The sequence below is a fragment of the Pseudopipra pipra genome, chromosome 3 (assembly GCF_036250125.1).
Source record: "Pseudopipra pipra isolate bDixPip1 chromosome 3, bDixPip1.hap1, whole genome shotgun sequence".
NCBI classification, from domain to species: Eukaryota; Metazoa; Chordata; class Aves; order Passeriformes; family Pipridae; genus Pseudopipra; species Pseudopipra pipra.
The window spans coordinates 79,303,947-79,321,756 of NC_087551.1; the positions used below are offsets into that span (position 1 = coordinate 79,303,947).

At 38.7% G+C, this 17,810-nt stretch overlaps 1 protein-coding gene across 2 annotated transcripts in view; it reads left to right on the top strand.

Moving 5' to 3' along the window:
* The window catches only part of MDN1 (midasin AAA ATPase 1), a 105,199-nt gene that overhangs the window by 82,286 nt on the left and 5,103 nt on the right, over positions 1-17,810 (top strand). The window contains exons 79-99 of one of the 2 annotated variants that reach the window (XM_064649951.1): positions 387-866; positions 1,509-1,735; positions 2,086-2,232; positions 2,896-3,068; positions 3,443-3,604; positions 3,731-3,872; positions 4,098-4,235; positions 5,367-5,539; positions 6,146-6,289; positions 6,945-7,080; positions 7,702-8,025; positions 9,938-10,095; positions 10,448-10,549; positions 10,707-10,908; positions 11,369-11,539; positions 13,037-13,194; positions 15,033-15,122; positions 16,021-16,136; positions 16,764-16,938; positions 17,253-17,326; positions 17,420-17,534. In XM_064649951.1, the coding sequence (XP_064506021.1) occupies positions 387-866; positions 1,509-1,735; positions 2,086-2,232; positions 2,896-3,068; positions 3,443-3,604; positions 3,731-3,872; positions 4,098-4,235; positions 5,367-5,539; positions 6,146-6,289; positions 6,945-7,080; positions 7,702-8,025; positions 9,938-10,095; positions 10,448-10,549; positions 10,707-10,908; positions 11,369-11,539; positions 13,037-13,194; positions 15,033-15,122; positions 16,021-16,136; positions 16,764-16,938; positions 17,253-17,326; positions 17,420-17,534 (3,607 nt within the window). Of the gene's footprint in view, positions 1-386; positions 867-1,508; positions 1,736-2,085; positions 2,233-2,895; positions 3,069-3,442; positions 3,605-3,730; positions 3,873-4,097; positions 4,236-5,366; positions 5,540-6,145; positions 6,290-6,944; positions 7,081-7,701; positions 8,026-9,933; positions 10,096-10,447; positions 10,550-10,706; positions 10,909-11,368; positions 11,540-13,036; positions 13,195-15,032; positions 15,123-16,020; positions 16,137-16,763; positions 16,939-17,252; positions 17,327-17,419; positions 17,535-17,810 lie in introns of both variants that reach the window. The other variant, XM_064649952.1, reaches the window with a different exon arrangement.

The following is a 17,810-nucleotide window of genomic DNA, read 5'->3' on the forward strand; positions in this document are numbered from 1 at the left end:
CTAATCATTTGTATGAGCTGACTGTTACACAGCAGGGAATGAAGGGGTGCTAGAATCTAATTTGCTTTTATAGTGAGGAAAATGAACAGTATTTGAGTATCGGGCCAGGAGTTTAAAGATTGTTTGAAAAAATGGTATAGATTGTGAGAAATATTACAAAGCCCTGTTTTCAGGACAACTCAATGCAATGGAGAGAAAAATTCACTAATTCAAAAATTTTTTTTAAAAATACCCTGTCATTATAGTTTTTCCAGATAAAGTTTGGCTTCCACTGAGTCCATATTATCTAGTTTATGTTTTATTAATTTAGACTGAAGGTTGAGCTTTCAAAAGGGAAGTATAACATAAAAATCAGTGATTATAACTTCTTCTTTCTTCTCAACTAGGAACCTCCTGAGTTGTATACAAGAGATAGATTCTAGGTTGACTGCTGACAGAGAATACAATGTAGCATTTCCTCCTCAAGACAGCATTCAACAGTGGACTGACAAACTGCAGCAACTTTCCATGCAGTGCATGATGGTTCTCGAGGAGCTGTCTTGGTTTATCCAGTGCTGCCCAAAAGAAGAGTTAGCCAAGTGCAATGACAGTGGAAGGACGGATGTCAAAACAAACATTTTTCAGAGTTTGGAACCTGAAATTGGAAACATTTTTACGGGAATATCTGACCTGATTCCCTCAGAGCTAAAATACTTGTCTCCAGTAACAACTGAGCAATTGCCTCCTGGATGTAGGATGCGAAATAAGGATCAGTTATGGCTGCAGGTGGCTACACAGTTGACCACGATGCTGGCAAATGTGAAGGCAATGAAAGCAGAAGTGGACAAAATAAGGCAACAATCACGTGAGACCTTGTTTTACTCCTGGTGAGTTCTACATGTGCATGAAATTGAATCTCTCCTTTGTTTTCATATAAGAAGTTTGAAGTCATCTTGTAAATGTTTGCCTATGCATATCTTGAGAAGTGGGTTCAGGTGTTCTTGAAACATTTTTTTCTGTTAATTTTTTTGCAAAATGCAGTGCCTGACTTTTTAGAGGAGAGTATGTCTTCTCACACTCCCCTGACAAGTCAGAAAAACTGCTCCATCTCAGCTTCTCCCTTTGTCTTTGGTCTCCTAGGATTTCATCCCCATAGCTCCTTAGTTAATGAGGTGAATTCAAGTGTCAATTTAGTGAGGAAATTTTTATTTTAAAAGAAAACTAGCTTATTTAATAACAATTCTCTGATTTTCTCTCTGCTTCAAACAGTGTGAGTATAAGCTTGTTGTCAAACTTTTTATTTAATAAATTCAAGATGGGAGATCACAGAATATTCTGAGTTGAAAGGGACCCACAAGAATCATTAAGTCCAACTTTTAAGTGAATGTCCCATACAGGGCCATTGTTGTTATTAGCACCATGCTCTAACCAACATCTGCTGCCTCTCCCTTATTCATGCCTCAAGAGAAGGTTTAATCTTAAATTGGACTGTTTGTTCTTCTTTCACTATTATGGTATTTCTGTTGCAGGAGAGATTTTGAAGTTTGCACATCAGCTGTGAGTTGTTTGCTGGAAGTCTCAGCTCAGTTACAAGGCATAGAGTCCCTGTTTCTTCCAAATGGGGAAGACAGGCAAGCTGCAAATCAGATGGCCCTAATCAAGAGCCTAAACTATATTCAGGAAGAAGTTACTAATACATCTGCAGACTTCACAGCCTGGAGAACACAGCTTCTTGCTTCCATGTCAAAGTGCAGTGGTAAGGACAATTTTTCTGTGCCTGGTTTGTAATATAGATAAAGACACAAGAATTCATTAGTTTGGGTATTGTTGAAGATGGCCCTGTGTTCATTCTGATACCCAGAAACACTTCATGAAATTCAAACTTGTAAAATTTTGTCCAGACTTAATTTGTTCGGTATAATTTTTTTTACCATCACTGTTGACGACAGATCTTACACCATAGTTGTAGGTCAGGATTGGCAAGATTTTGGTAGAAGTGTGTAGAAAAAATTGCATAATGCTGTCATGGTCCTTGGATAAGGAAAGCATAGAAACTTGTAATCTGATGTGTTTCCATGTAAAACTGCCTGTGTTATGGTTTAAAAGGAAATCAACAGTCGGATGAAGAGTTCATGGAGCACTTCACAACAAAAGTGGAAACTGTGATCCGTGTTGTTCTCTATGCCATTCAGTGTTTGGTCGAGAGGAAACAGGAAGGTGAAAAGGAGGAAGAAAAATCTCCAGAGGAAGATGGTAAATTTGTTAATTTACCTCAGTGGTATAGGGGTAGGTGCGCTTTCGGAAGAATTCGTAACCGGAAGCTAGAACTCATTTTTCTCTTAGGAAGCTTTTTTCTTCCTGCAAAGTGCAGCTCTCAAGAGGGGTAAATCGTTTTTTCCCCCTTCCCTTCCGCATTTCAGAGAAAGTTGCAGAGAGGGCGGTGAGTGAGGCCTCTCTCTCTGCTATGCAGAAGAGAGAAGTTCTCAGACATATACAGGGCCTCCTCGGGCCGGAGAGGGTGGAGGAGGACACAGAGAAGACAAAAAAAAAACACTGGAAGAGCGCAGGAACCTGTCTTTTCCCTGAGGCCTGGTGCTGTCTTGCAACACTGTCAGGTTTTTGTAAGTTTTTAGTGTCCTTGCCTCCAAAATAAACCTTTTTGAATCCTTTCCACTGCCTTGGCATTTTTGGGGAAATACCTGCATGTATTTTACAGTGGGGAAAACTGTTTAAACTATGCAAACCTTAAAATTTCTTAAATTGTGTGTCTAGCAGAGGTACCAATACACAAGGAAATTGCCATTTTAGTAGAAGTTTCTATTTAAATAGATAGAATGGGTATTTCTAGATTGCTTGCTGTAACGTTTTTAGAATGTCTGACTTGATTTCCGGTTTTTTTATGTATTTCAAACAAAGAGGATGCAGCCTCATTTGATGTGATTAAAGCAGGACATATAACTAAACTTTTGGATGAAGATCTCTCTGCTGATTTGGATTCTTTACATGTGCAAAAAGCAATTTCAGAGGTTTCAGAACTCCTTGAAATCCTGAAATCCTATGGGGAAGATTACACTTCAAATAAACATAAGGTAAAATTGTTCTTCTCAAGAGTCTTTTGGCTTAGGTGTCTCAAGAGATTTGGAATTGTGAACTTCGGCAGTTAAACGTGCATTGCTTCTTCTTGCCCAATATCTCAGAGCTAGAAGCATGTGAGAAATTATGGCCGAATATAGGTAGTTTTCTGTAGTGCAAAAGCCAGATGTTCCTTTAGTGAGAAGACAAAGCTTTAGTTTTTGTGAAACATCTAAAAAAAGCTCCAGAAACTTTAGAAATTGTACTTAAACTCGTCCACAGATATGTTTGCTTTGAGCATCTGTTTTCCGTCGGTATCATCACCCTCTCTGAGGTGCATCTCAGTATGTACCAAATCATGTTTGACTGCTGGTTTTTGTTTTAACTGCAGTTCTTCAACCAGTCCTGCTATTTGCTGGTGCGTCTAAAGCCCATGCTCTGCAAGTATTCAGATCTTCTCCTGTTCTATCTCACTGTTTCACTGGCGTCTCACAGGAGTACTGGAAAATTGCTTTCTGTTCTAACCAGCATTTTTACAGAGCTTGCCCAAAAAGTAAGTTATTAACAGTGGATATATGGTAAGCATATATTTAAGGTGTACAAAAGTCTTTAGCAGAAACTAAGCTGAAAGATGTACTTACTACTACAGAAGGTTTTGCGTTTCTGTTTGCCTTCGTAGGGGTTTTGTCTGCCAAAAGAATTACTTGAAGATGAGGCTGGAGAGGGAGCAACAGAGTTCCATGATTATGAGGATGGTGGTATTGGAGATGGGGAAGGCACGAAGGATGTGAGCGACAAAATAGAAAGTGAAGATCAGGCAAGTGTTTGGGGTTGGTCTTGTTTAATTGAAGTAAAACTGAAAAAGCTCCTGAAATCCATAGTGTGGATGTTTCGGGTAAAAGAAACATGAAGTTGCCTTCAGTCTCCTATTTCTGTTGGCTTTTAATTTTGCATATCAGCTATAAATATTGCTCTGGTAGTTAAATAAGCTTTAATACATAGGCAAGATCCATTGTAATTTTTGACTTTACCAATAATTCAGATAGAAGACAGTTTTCGAAAGGGTGAAGAGAAGGAGAAAGAGGATCAAGATTCTAAACCAGACATTGAAGGAGAAGACAATGCAATTGAAATGTCAGAAGACTTTGCAGGAAAAATGCATGATGGAGAACAGGAGAAAAAAGGTTTGGTTCTTCCACTATGGCAAACTTGTAAGAAAAGTTATACATGGTTGATACTTTTATATAACAAAGCATATACTGAAAAGTCTGTGTTCTACAACAAAGAATATCCTAAGTTGTTAAGGACCCACAAGGGTCATTGAAGTCCAACTCCTGGCCCTGCTCAGGACCATCCCCAGGTGTCACGCCATGTACCTGAGAGCATTGTCCAAATGCTTCTTGAACTCAAACAGGCTTGGTGCTGTGACCACTTCCCCGGGGAGCCTCTTCCAGTGCCCAACCAACCCTCTGGGTGAAAAACCTTTTCCCAGTAGTGCCATTTGGGTACTAGAAGTATTAATAGGAATGCAAAGAAGTGTACAAAGGAAATACTATCTCCTTTCACTGTGATGGTTTTGGAATGAAGGGAGACACTCTTCTTTCTGTTGTAAGTTGACCTATAGACACCTTTTAAAACTAGTCACAGACTTTGTGGAACTGTTGAAGATCATCAGAATACTTTGAGAACATGGCTGCAGTTAATTTCGGAATGTGACTATGAAGTTATTGCTAACTTTTAAGCAATGGAAAGAATGTAAGTTTACCTTTTTAAAACAGATAAATCAGCAACATTTGGTAGATTTGAGTTGCTACTCACCCAAAAGGTAGCAGCTCTTCGCTTTGAAGGGTAACAGCTTGAACATCTGAAACTAATGTAGCTTAGAAATGACAGTAGTGTTAATCACTTCCAAATCTCTGAGAAAATGCTAAGAATAATTTCATCTGCACAAGAAGGGAGATTCCAAAACTAATAAATAGGTAAAGTGGAATGGATCTTACCCAAACTAGTAATGCAAAAAATATTTTGAAAATGGAGGATATGGAAGATAAGGAACAGAGAATTTAAATCATCCAGGTTTTACACGTGGGACTTGTTAGTTGGAGGGGGAGAGAATGCTGTATGTGAACACAAGACTTGAAGCACTTAATTAGGACCCTGCTTGTTCGGGTCTTGGTGCCTATGTGTCATTTTCCACCTATCTCAACTGCATAGGGTGATGAAATTAAGATGCTAGGTATGATTGCTTTTTTGTTTATGAAGCTAACAAAAACATTATCTCTTCTGTACTGAAACACATTCTGAACTGTACACAGAAAATGAGGAAAACTCAGATGAAGAGGAGGAACTTGATAAGCAGATGGGAAATCTTGATAATGCTGAAGCTGATGATAAACTGGATGAAAGGCTCTGGGGGGATGAAGATGATGAAGATGATGAAGATGCTAGTAGTAGTAAAACAGAAGAAACTGGACCAGGAATGGATGAGGTAAAGAGAAAACAAGTGGGAACAAAAGTATTGAAGGAATTAAACTCTGTGAACTTGGTGTGACTTAGAGTGTGAGCTCTTTTTCACAGCTCTTGATTCTGGAAAGGGATAGTTTAAGGGGATAAGTTTTGTTTAGTGTTGTCTTTTTTTCTGTAGGAAATGATGTCTTGTCACTGGGTACCTGTCAAAAGATCTCGGTCAGAAGGGGGAAGAAGACACACAACACACATGAGGGTAGTGAGACAAAGAGATGTCTGCCTGCTCAGCGCAGCAGGCAGTCTTTTATTTAGTGCCAAGTTCCACTTTCCCATACACACACACTACAAACATTTTCCTACAAAACATCCGGGAATGCAACACCTGCAGTTTGTTAAACAGCTCGACCTTGCACTGTCCAGCACTCAGGGCTGTTTCCATGGGAATGTGCAGTTATCTCTTACTTTTCCCAAGGGAACGGTCTTACTCCCTTTAACACCTCAAGCTCTTCTACTTCCAGGAGGCCTGGGGGTTCCATGGGCCTGCCATCTCCCCCCACAATGTCTTATCACTGAGACTTTGAGAACCGGGTAGCATAAATGAGTTTCTTTTGGATTTGTTGGTTAATAGGAGGATTCAGAGCTCGTTGCAAAAGATGACAATTTGGGGACAGGAAAGAAGGATAATAAAAAACAGCCTCCCAAGGATGAGGAAAAAGAGCAACAGGAAGAGGATAGTGGAAACAAAGAGAAAATCCATGAACAAATTGATGAGGTAAAAATTATTTGGACTGCATGGAGTATCTTGCTATTAAACCACACTGTGTTGCTCATATCACATGTTTCTGAGAATTTTAAATGCTCTTTACTTAATAGTGAAAAAAGTTAGTTCATTTCAGAGCTAAAAGTAAACCATATTATATCCATTATATTATAAATATATTTTCTGATCCATATTCCAGAAACAATTTTTGTTTGCACTAACTTGAACTTGTAATAGCAGCCAAAACAGGCTTTACACTGAATTGATGTTTTAACAAACAAAACTCTTATTCTGTTGTGTTTAGCAGCAGAAACACTTTAAATATGCAGAACTCTTCCTAAAACCTGTGTACAGTGTGCTTGAAGATTCTGCTAGGATGCCAATTCTGTTTAGAATGTTTCAGCTAGGAAAATTGGATTCTGAAAACAAAACATTCTGGTTTTAAGTACCACCAGTTTATGTAAATGCATTTGCTGAAATTAATCTTTCTGCTCTTTATGTGTGAGGATGTTTACCACTGGAAATCCATTCTTAACTGATCAGAATGTAATATTGTATCCAGTATTTCTTTGTCCTAGAGAATACAATAGAATCTTATTTCTTATCTTTCCCTTTCCTCACACTTATTACATGCCTGTTATTTTTTCCCTCATTCTTTTGCTGACAGCGTGAGTATGATGAGAATGAAGTAGATCCTTATCACGACCAGCAAGAAAAGGAGGCTGAAGTTGAACCTTTGGACCTTCCTGATAATTTGAATCTGGAAAATGATGAGAAGAGTGATGAGGAGGAAGAGGATGAAGGTACAGTGGAAAAATCTCTCTACAGATTCTTAGATGAAAGCCAAGTGGAAATAGGGAGGGACAATGAGATAATGAGCCCTTTTTCTCTATAGAAAGAAGAGAGGTGGTGGTGAGATTCTGTAGAACCACCAAGAAGCTGCAAATACATTTCTGTGTATCAAAATAGCAACATACAGATAGGAACTCAACATTACAACATTCTCCTTTACCTCCCTTTCGTGAACTCTGTGAAGCAGAGTTTCTCACATTATCCAAGTGATATACCCTGTCTTACGCTGGAAGCTCCTTATTTAATTGGCCAGTTGCTTTTCTGGTTTGGGGTTTTTTTCTTCTATTGTACTTACAAGTATTTGTACTCTTAAGTCAACTGACCCTCAGAAATATTAGGTTAAAGGAAATTAGTAGGAATTCATCCTACTGTATTGTTAGTTAGAAACCAATTTTCATTTAAAGGAATTATCTTGCTATAGAAAATCATAGATTCTGTGTATAGAACTCTCAGTATTTTAAGATTATTTTTTTTATATAGGCTGGGCAGTTTTATTCCAAATATCTGTAATATTCAGTCTCTGTACTTTACTGAAAGTCTTATACACCTTTCTGATTTTTTGTTTAATCCAGAAGAGAATGCTTTTGAAATAGATGAGAAACCTGTGGATTTAAATGAGACAGAGAAGACAGAAGAACAGAATCAAGAGGATACTGGTGAGACAGAAAGAGGTGATCAAGATGCAGAAGCAGCTGAAGAAGACCTTTCTGAAGATAAAGAGGAGAAGGAAGATGAAGGAGACAAAGATGCTCATGATCAAGAAGAAAATGCAGGGAACACTGAGGATGCAGAAGAAGAAGAGGAAGAGTCACAGCCACCTGACGAGTCAAAAAATGAATCTACTGAAGACAAGGGGATCCCTGCTGGTGACCAAGGCCTTCAACCTCAGGTAGAGAGTAATAAATAAAAGCCTGATTTTCTTTGTTGTTTTAATTACCTTACACGAGAGTTAAGAAATGGATGGTGTTCTGTGATACTCTGAAACAAATTTGACATTAAGTAGGTGTAATGTTAGTGAGAATCTTCATCAAAATAAGAGCTTTGCTTACTACTAAACATGTATTTCTGCTATCTGTATTCCTACTATCTCCTTGGCCTTGTGTTAGAACAGAATAGACTATTTCAGTTGGAAGCGACCTACAGTGATCATCTAGCCCCAACTGCCTGATCACTTCAGGGCTGACCAAAAATTCAAGCATGTTATTAAACATGTTGTCCTAATGCCTCTTAAACACTGACAGCTTTGGGGCATCGACCACTCTCTCGGTAAAGAAATGCTTCCTAATGACCATTCCCATGCATCCTATCACTGGGTACAGGGAGAAGAGATCAGCATCTCTTTCTCCATGCCCCCTCAGGAAGCTGTAGAGAGGAATGAGGTCGCCCCTCAGCCTCCTCTCCAAACCAGACAAGCCCAAAGTCCTTAGCTGTTCCTCATAGGACACTGTTTCCAACCCTTGCACCAGCTTTGTTGCCCTCCTCTGGACACATTCAAGGACCTTCACATCATTCTTAAATTGTGGGGCCCACAACTGTACACAGTGCTCAAGGTGAGTGTAGGTGCAAGAGACCTTCAGAAGAAATAGTGAGGAGGGAGAGCTTCCTCCTGCTCAAGGAAACTTTTGCTGCCAGGGAAAAGCTTTAATGTGGGAAGGAATTCGTTCTGATGCAGGATGCTGTGTATGTTCTCTTTATCTGCCTGCCAAGAGGTAACTCCCTTGCTACAAGTGATAAAATTCTCACAGACATGCCTGGAGGCCCCTGCAGGGGGGCCAGGAAGGCCATAAAGCACAGGGGAGAATTCAGCCTGGAGTTTTATTGCACATGCAAAAGGTGTTATAAAAGCAACAAAACAGGTTTATGTTTTCATCTTCTCAGACAGCTGTATTCATCATTAAGATATATATATATATATATTGCAGTATATAAAATAAGTTTTCTTTAAAACTTTAGCCACAGCCTGGGTTACCTGCATGCATATCAAGCCTTACAGCAAGGCTGCACCAATGCTGAACACAGCAGGACAATCACCTCTTTTGACCACGTGGTGTTGCTCTGTTTGATGCACCCCAGGACAGGGATTACCCTCTGGGCTGCCAGGGCTCACTGCTCACTCACATTGAGCCTGCTGTCAGTCAGCACCCCCAGATCCCTTTCTGCAGGGCTGCTCTCCAGCCACTTCTCTCCCAGTTGTGCCCAGCATTATTCCATCCAAGGTGCAGAATCTAGAATTTGGCCTTGTTAAATTTCATCCCATTGATCATAACCCAGTGCCTCAATCTGTCTAGATCCCTCTGCCAGGCCTCTTATCCCTCAAGAGAGTCAACAGCACCTCTCAGTTTGTATCATCAGCAAAACTTGCTAACAGTGCATTCAACTCCTGTATCCAAATCATTGATAAATATATTGAACAGGACTGGTTCTAGAGCTGAGCCCTGAGGAACAGCACTGGTGACTGTCACCAGCCAGATATAGCCCCATTCACTACAACCCTTTGAGCCCTGCCCTTCACCCAGCACACTGTGAATCCACTCATCCCGCAGCTGAACAACTTGTCCAAAAGGATACTATGAGGGACAGTATCAAAAGCCTTACTAAAAATCCAGAAAAAAAACATCCACTGCTTTCCCTTCATCTACTAGGCTGGTGACCTCATCACAGAAGGCTATGGAATTAGTTAAATAGGACTTTCCCTCTGTGAACCCATCCTGACTGTGCCTGATGACTGCATTCTTCTCTAAATGCCTTTCAATAATAGCCAGTTCCTGATGTTTTTTAGAATGTTAAAATAATCATTATTTCAGGAAGAAGATGGTAAAGATAATTCTGAGATGGATGAACAGATTCCTGAGGCTGAGGAAAGAATGGAACATGAAACACAAGGGCAGACCGGGCAAGAAAACCTGCAGAGTGACAGTGCTGTTGAGCTGGCTGGAGAGGCTTCAGAAAGAGACCAGTCTAAAGAGGTAAACTACATGGAAGTGTCTGAGTTAAAAATGCTAAATTTGTGAATACATTTTCGAGTTACAATCGAGGAATTGCTGCCATAAATTTTAAGAACTGTGTATAAGATTCAGTTTACACCAGTTGTAAATTCATTGAAAAAAATTGAAGACCATGTAGATACCCTGCAGTTTTCACTCCTGTAAAGGTAAGTTTAGGGTAATTGTTGAGCTGCAGAACTGGCTCATCTGCTCTCCATAAGAAAAATACTTATATGAGCCATTTGTCATTCACAACAGAAGGTAGCAGAGCTTCCTTCTGAAATTTGTTTACAGTAGTTGCTACAGTTACAGTTGAATTTTTTTTTTCTTTCAGGAAAGTGGAACTGGAGCTGCAAGTGCAAATCAATCAGAAGGCCATGAATCCACACGCATGGCCCGGATGGCTTCTCAGAAGCAAAGCAGAAAAAATACACAGGTTCATCTCTCCATTTTAATTTTTTTAAAATTTTTATTTAAATGTCTGAATATTAACAAATAGGCAGGACTCAGTTTCTCCTTGTTAGAACACTGCTCTCATTAGTGTTGGGTTACACCTCACTTGAAGTTCATGGTGTTAATTTACTCTTTTTCAGAGTTTCAAGAGGAAGCCTGGCCGGGCAGACAATGAACGCTCAATGGGAGATCACAATGAACACATCCACAAGCGACTGAGAACCATAGAATCCAGCAGTGAAGCAAAGCAGGATACAACTCAGCCTAAACAAAACGTGGAGGAGGCTGATGCATTTGAACATATTAAACAAAGCTCTGAATGCTATGATGCACAGACATATGGTATGGTGGCATTTCTGGGTGTAAAGAGTTATTGCAGAATCAAATCCTGAAACAGTCCAATTTGCTGTAATTTTCTCTGTTTGCTTTTTAAAGTTATGTTTAACAATCCTTGCAACACCATTTTGCTATGATAAATGCTACTCTTTCGCAGTCAGATTCAAACTAACAATAACATTTTTGAAAATACTGAATTGACTCATGAAATGGATTTTAGCTTAATAAACATATTTAAAATCTGTTCTCTCTAAATCTTACTTCAGTATATCAGGTTTCCAGGGCAAGAGCTCACTGACAACACAGCACAGTGAAAGATAAAACTGAGGTCTGAGACAATAGTTCAGATTTCTTCTGAAGTTCACTAAAACTGATTCACAGTGGCCTCAGAATGCAACATTTATTTTGCAACTTGACTACTTCTCCTTCCACTTGCCCCTTAATAAGTATTGTTGTCTTTGTACAGATGTAGCTAGCAAGGAGCAAGAGAAATCTATCATGCCTCATGAAGAAAAGGAAGAGGGAGATTCTGAAGATGCAGCTATGGAAACAGAAATGCAGAATGAGGATTTCACAACAGTAGATGCAGAAGAGCTGAAGCCAGAAAAAAAGAAGTCTACTGCCACTAAACCTTCTGGTACATTAACTTAAAAAACATTTTAAATATACATTGATGTGGATCTTTAAATGTATATGTAGGTATTTACATTTGCATGTAATGGATGAGTATCATAAGACTCATCTGTCATAAGATGTTTCGTAAGACTAAAATGTCTGCTCTTACTTGATTTTTCTGCAGAAGTATTCTTACTCAGCATTAGCCTTGCTAAATTGGTTGAGTGACAGAGGGGTTTGCTGCTTTCTTTCAAGTTAATGGTCTCTAATCTTTATCCACTACTTTGAAGAAATAAAAAGCAAACACTTCCCTGCTGTTCAACACAATGCCAATTCACTTAATTAATTGGCATATAACAATGCATTCCAGTGTCACCACCATCAGCACCACATAACTCAACTTTTTAATTATAACTTCTGAAAAAAAAACCTAGCAAGAATTTGAGGAGCTGGTCTGAACAACATCCGGTGAGGAAGCACCAGACTGTCACTATCTCACTGGTTTCTTCCTTAAGTGGGAATGAAACAAAACAAAACCAAGCTGCTAACAGAAAATGGCTATTGGATGCAAATGGTTGGTAGATGAGAAGACAGGTCTGACTTGTCAGCCACCCAGCCCCCCCCCCAGATAAGCAAGATAAAAGCATCTCTTGCCGATTGCATCAGAAGAATTTAATTCTGATGAATCTAAGTAAATGCAGCATGGTTTGGAATTTTGAAGTTTTCTTCTCAAACAACACACAAGCTGGCTAGAGAGGGGAGACAACTCTTACAAGCCTATATTCTTGCTTTCCACTCCCTTCAGGTTTAATCACTTAAATATCTTGCTAGACTCATTTGCATTATGGTACAGGTGTGCATGTAATCAGTCTATTTGTTTTTCCACATGATTCTCTAACAGGATGTTCTGAAAAACTAGAATCTTTGAAACATCTCCTACAGTGTCATATTTTTTCCTTTAAAGTAATTCTGTAAAAATTAGTTGTTAAACAGTGTAGTATAATAGAAACAATTATAAAAGAAAATCTTTAATCCATTCCTTTATTTGTAAATTGATTTTTGATTTATAGAAAACTGTTCTGTTAAGATCAAGAGTGTAAAAGCTAAGAAAAAATTGCCATTTTTTTATGATAATTTTCTGAATGTTCTCTAGTTACTTTATACTTCCTGTCATCCTGTCAGAGAGGCTATGAAGATCAAGAAAACATACTTCACTAATGTGATTTTCAGGTTATAAAGATCTTTTCACTGTTATTTTGCTCATTTGGCAAGCAGGTTATAACAGAGAAAAACAATTTCCTTTAGGAAATGCATATGCATCTGTTCCAGTGAGTTGCAAGATGTATTCATCCTATTCCTAGAATTAAATGTCTTAAAATTTGGGCACTTCTCTTAAGCAAAGTTACATCTGGACTGCACTACAAAGCATGTGAGATGCTTCATAAAAGAGTCAGGATACAATATTGCTTCTTGTATGATGTGTGATCCACAAAGTTAGTAATTAGTTTTGTGGTTGTAGGACCAGGTGATGTGGAGCCAGAGATCCAGACTTTTGACTCAGAGGATGTCAATGACTCTGCAACAGAAAAGGTGCCAAAGGTGACTGAAGAGAAGCCAGAGAGAAGCAAGGACTCGACTATACATACAGCCCATCAGTTTTTGATGGACGCTCCCCAGGTATGATACCCAGTTTGCCTTCTTACAGATACAGTAGCAGAAATAGACTCTTTTACTTGACCTGTGTTAATGGAGTTCTATGAATGCAAAAGTTCAGAATTACTTGTGTTCAGACAACTGAGTAGCTTGCTATTATTTAATAGCAGAATGAAAAGTAACAACTAACTGCTGTATATGCAGCTGAAAGATGCCTTTAAAATGACAAGTCCTCCCCATCCTTAGGATGGAACCTTCCCATGTCACTTTTTAAAAAAACTTCTTTTTTTCTAACTGTAAATAACTGCTTTGCACAGATGACTCTGCAGAGGAAAGGCCTGGGTAGAGTGGAAAGCAATAGGCAAATGTGTAGCCTGAAGATAACAGAAGGGTTCAGAGTGATGAGGGAGCTAGGCATCAGGGACTTTAAAACATTGTTGTGGACAAAGAATTCACCTCAGTTAATTGATCACAGTATACTACTTCTTCATAAAAGCTGATTGCAAGTATTTTAGAACCTTTTGAGCTTTTTATGAATGTCTCAATTCAAAAAATGTTATCATAACCTAGAAAATCCTAGAGCTTCATGTGACACTCATAGTCTCCCAGTGCAAACTGTTGGCTGTGAAAAAGCACATTTTATCATAAAGACTAAGGCGTAGAAGCACATGGTGGTGGATAACCAGTTGATAAAGTAAAAATATTTTCAGTCTCTGTTTTTTTAGAAATATTGACCTTTCATTCTAATAGTATTGTGTCCCAAGTACATACTTGGAAGGCAGTATTTTACTGTTTCTACGTATACCACGTAAAGGATTGTGTGCCAGCTACACCAAGTGCTTCCATCTTAATGCCAAATGTTGCAGCTGTTTGGAAAAAGGCTGCTGAATGCAAGAGTGTTCTCCTGTTGTCAGAATAGTTAGGTCCCTGCTGTTTTCAGTCTTGGGGATTTTCCAGCTGACACGAAAAACGTGGAACAGGAGGGGGAGCTCTTGCAGCACCAGTTCAAGGGGAGGGGAGAGACGCTGCTGGGGGAAAAGTGCAGGTCATCACCTTTCAGCAAAAGGGAGAGGAAAGTCCCCTCCACGTGTATTCTTCCTCCCTTCCTTAAACCTGCAGTCGGTGACCGAAGGGACAGCTGCTGCTTCTCGAGGAATGAGAAGTTATTGGGACTACTGAGTTTGCAATCATGGGCTTATTTTCCTTAATCCATAAGCCTGCAAGTTATGCAGACCATATAGTGTTGTTTGGCTAAACTGTGGTTTTGTAAGTCAGGAGCAGAGCTTGTCACTGAAAGCACAGTGAAAGTAAAAGAAGTATCATAAAGCTTGAGTGTCCTTTAACAGAAGGGCTCATCAAAGAGTATTTGCTGGGAGGTAAAGAGGAAGATGTCATTCAGTCCTTCGAGTGGTTTGAATGAAACTTTTAAAAAAACATAATTAAGTGAAGTATACTATATTTTGGAACATACTAGACAGGTAGCATTTGATAGTTTGGTCTCCATTATGTTGTCATTAAATCTGGAATTTGTCAAGATAATTTCATTGATTTATCTTGAAGTTCTGTATTTTATTATGTTCAGTGTTGGTATCATATATGTCCTAGCTTTCTTTCTATGTTGATTATGTCACATATGGAGGTATTTCTGGGGAGATAGTTATCCTTCCTGTACATGGAAACTATTAAAGGGGGAAAAGATTTAGAATCTTCATTCCAGTGGGTTTTTTCAGGTCTTTTTGTGTCTAAAAGAATAAGAACAATGCATTTATACTTTTTTTTTTATGGTTTGCTATATTTTGGGGGTCACCAGATGTGTAAACTTTTTTTTTTCTATCTCATAAATTGCATAACTACACTTCTAGCACATTGTTAGAGATCCTGAAGAGCTAAGAAAGGAACTTGAAAGACAATTGGAAGCTTGGCAGACACAGCAGCCTGGAACTCCAGAGGAGGTTTGTGACCTCATTTTAATATAAACCTGTTATAAGAATCCTTTGTTGCATTATTTCATCTTGTTTTACTGCTAAAACATTGAGGAAGCCAAGCAGGCTGCAATCTAAATACTCAAAATCACATGATTTAGATGCTATTTTTGTTATTATGTTTAACTACTTCTGAAAAAAAATTACATAATTCTTAAAGCAGGATGATGTTTCACATCTTGTTTTGAATGTGCTATGTGCAGGAAGTTACTCTGTTGATAATGACTTCTAAAACTTGCATAGTTAAAAACATTTTTCTTAGTCCTGTCAAGTTCCTTCCATTTTGAGTTGTCACCTTCAGTTAAATGCTGGACACACCACTTCCACAAAATGATGATAAAGAGAAGCCATCTCCTTCAGTTGCAGTGGTGGAGTTTGACCCAACAGCAAAACCAGAATATTGTACTTGCTCTGACTAGTCCTAGTTTACATGAATTGTGAACCATATTTGGAATTATTTCTTGAATATAATTGCCAGTGTAGAGCCTCAAGAATTGTGCTGAATTTTAATTAATTTTAATTTTTGATGGTCAGTGAAGAACCTAGAGGACTTCACAGTTTGCCTTTCTGTAATACCAGCTATCGGCACCTGGCTGTTCCAAGATCATCTTGTATCAACAGCAATACCAGAGTTGCTTTGGGTACCCCTAGAGAAAAGATCATTGCATGTTGCAGCTTTGTAGCAGCCAGGAGCATCCTAAGTTGAATGCAAATTGTCATAGGAGACACCCTCACAGTTTTAGCTGGTAGCTCCCTGCTTACTGCCTTCCCCTCCTACACTGAGGCTTGTTTTCTTTTTTCAGACAGTACTTTCCAACTTTTTTGGTTTTTTCATAATTCACTTTTATTTCTTTGTGTAATGTTTTAGGAGAAGGAAGCAGCACAGTTGTGGCAGAGGTATTTAGTACTGACAGCTCCTCTGTCACAGCAGCTTTGTGAACAGCTGCGACTCATACTGGAACCCACTCAGGCAGCCAAATTGAAGTAAGTTGGATCTTTCTGAGGCTTCCAGTTTCTTTAAACTCCTGGTTTTCTGCCGCTTTAACTTCTGTAAGACTCCAGCTTTGTTATTCTTGCTTTATAGTAATTATTCCTGTTTGCAACTGCATTTAATTTCCTTTTGTAAGGGAACACTAGGTTATTTTATGAAAAGCAAATATGATATAGTAGTAGGCACCTATCCTGAGGGTACTGCCTCCTACTTTTTTTTCTCCTGTGCAACAGGTGATCAAATCAACTTAACCATTTAAAGATAAGTCAAAGATTGTGTTAAATGTCAAAACATTTTATGTTGTTTTTAACATTAAGTAATCTTTTTTAAGAGATCTAGACTTGTTTCAAACTGGAAGAATCTAAATTCAAAGCCTGCCTTCCATTTTAGGCAGATAGATATAAATTTCTTTTAAAAACACTGAATTGAATTTCTTACATTGAAAATGTGATATATTTTTGTCTATAACTAGATATGAATATTAAACTATTAATTTTGGGTTTGTTGTATTTTACAAAGAAAGTGTTACTTTGGTGTATATGGTGCATAGGCCAGGGATTTCCAGAACGAGATATTTGCTGATAATCCCTGTCCCCGTGTCCTTTTTTCTTAACTTTCAGAGGAGACTACAGAACTGGGAAGAGACTGAACATGCGCAAAGTGATCCCGTATATCGCCAGTCAGTTCCGAAAAGATAAGATCTGGCTGCGAAGGACCAAGCCCAGTAAACGACAGTACCAGATTTGCCTGGCTATTGATGATTCCTCTAGTATGATCGACAACCACTCTAAACAGGTAAAATGAAACCCCAGAAGAAGTATGAAGAAACTACCTTTTGTTGATGAGTATGTCAGCTGCTGACTTGTTTCATACTGGGCTGGTGGTTGCTGAAAAGTCTGACTGGTAATTCCAGAGCAATCAGCTGATGCCCTCATGCAGAACTAGTGCAGTGACTGTCTCACATAAGTGTAACAGGTAAAAAGATAGGCAGTCCCTTAATTTATTTTTCTAGATGATGGAAAACTAATTTCAGTAACATTCTTCATATTTAATACTGAGCTTTGAGTAAAACTTTGAATATCCTAATTTTGATGTAACTTTTTTAACAGCTTGCATATGAATCCTTGGCAGTTATTGGAAATGCACTGACTCTTCTAGAAGTGGGACAAATTGCTGTGTGTAGGTGAGTTTATTTGAAATACTGGGTTTTCATCAAGACTTCAGAGCAGAATGTAAATACCAGTTTTGTGCTGTAATTTTTTCTTCTTTTCTAAAGCTTTGGAGAGAGCGTTCAGCTGCTGCACCCATTCCACGAGCAGTTCAGTGACCGGTCAGGGACACGGATATTGCGTCTGTGCAAGTTTCAGCAGAAGAAAACAAAAATAGCCCAGGTACACAAGAATGCCTCTAGGGCAACAGGTTTGCCAATCTTTTCCTGACAAGGTATCAGCAGCTTCATGGTTTCATGATCACACTGTAATGTTTACCAGTTATTTATATTTGAGATAACAAAGAGATCCAATGGTCATAATTTTGTAACGGGAGGAGTGTTTTCTCTTTTAAGCATTCATCTTTGTATTGAGTCTTAAACAGTATTTTGGGTACAAGCTATTGAGTACCCCAGCGCCAAATACCATCAAAGTTTGTGGGACTTTAGAAAGTTTTCA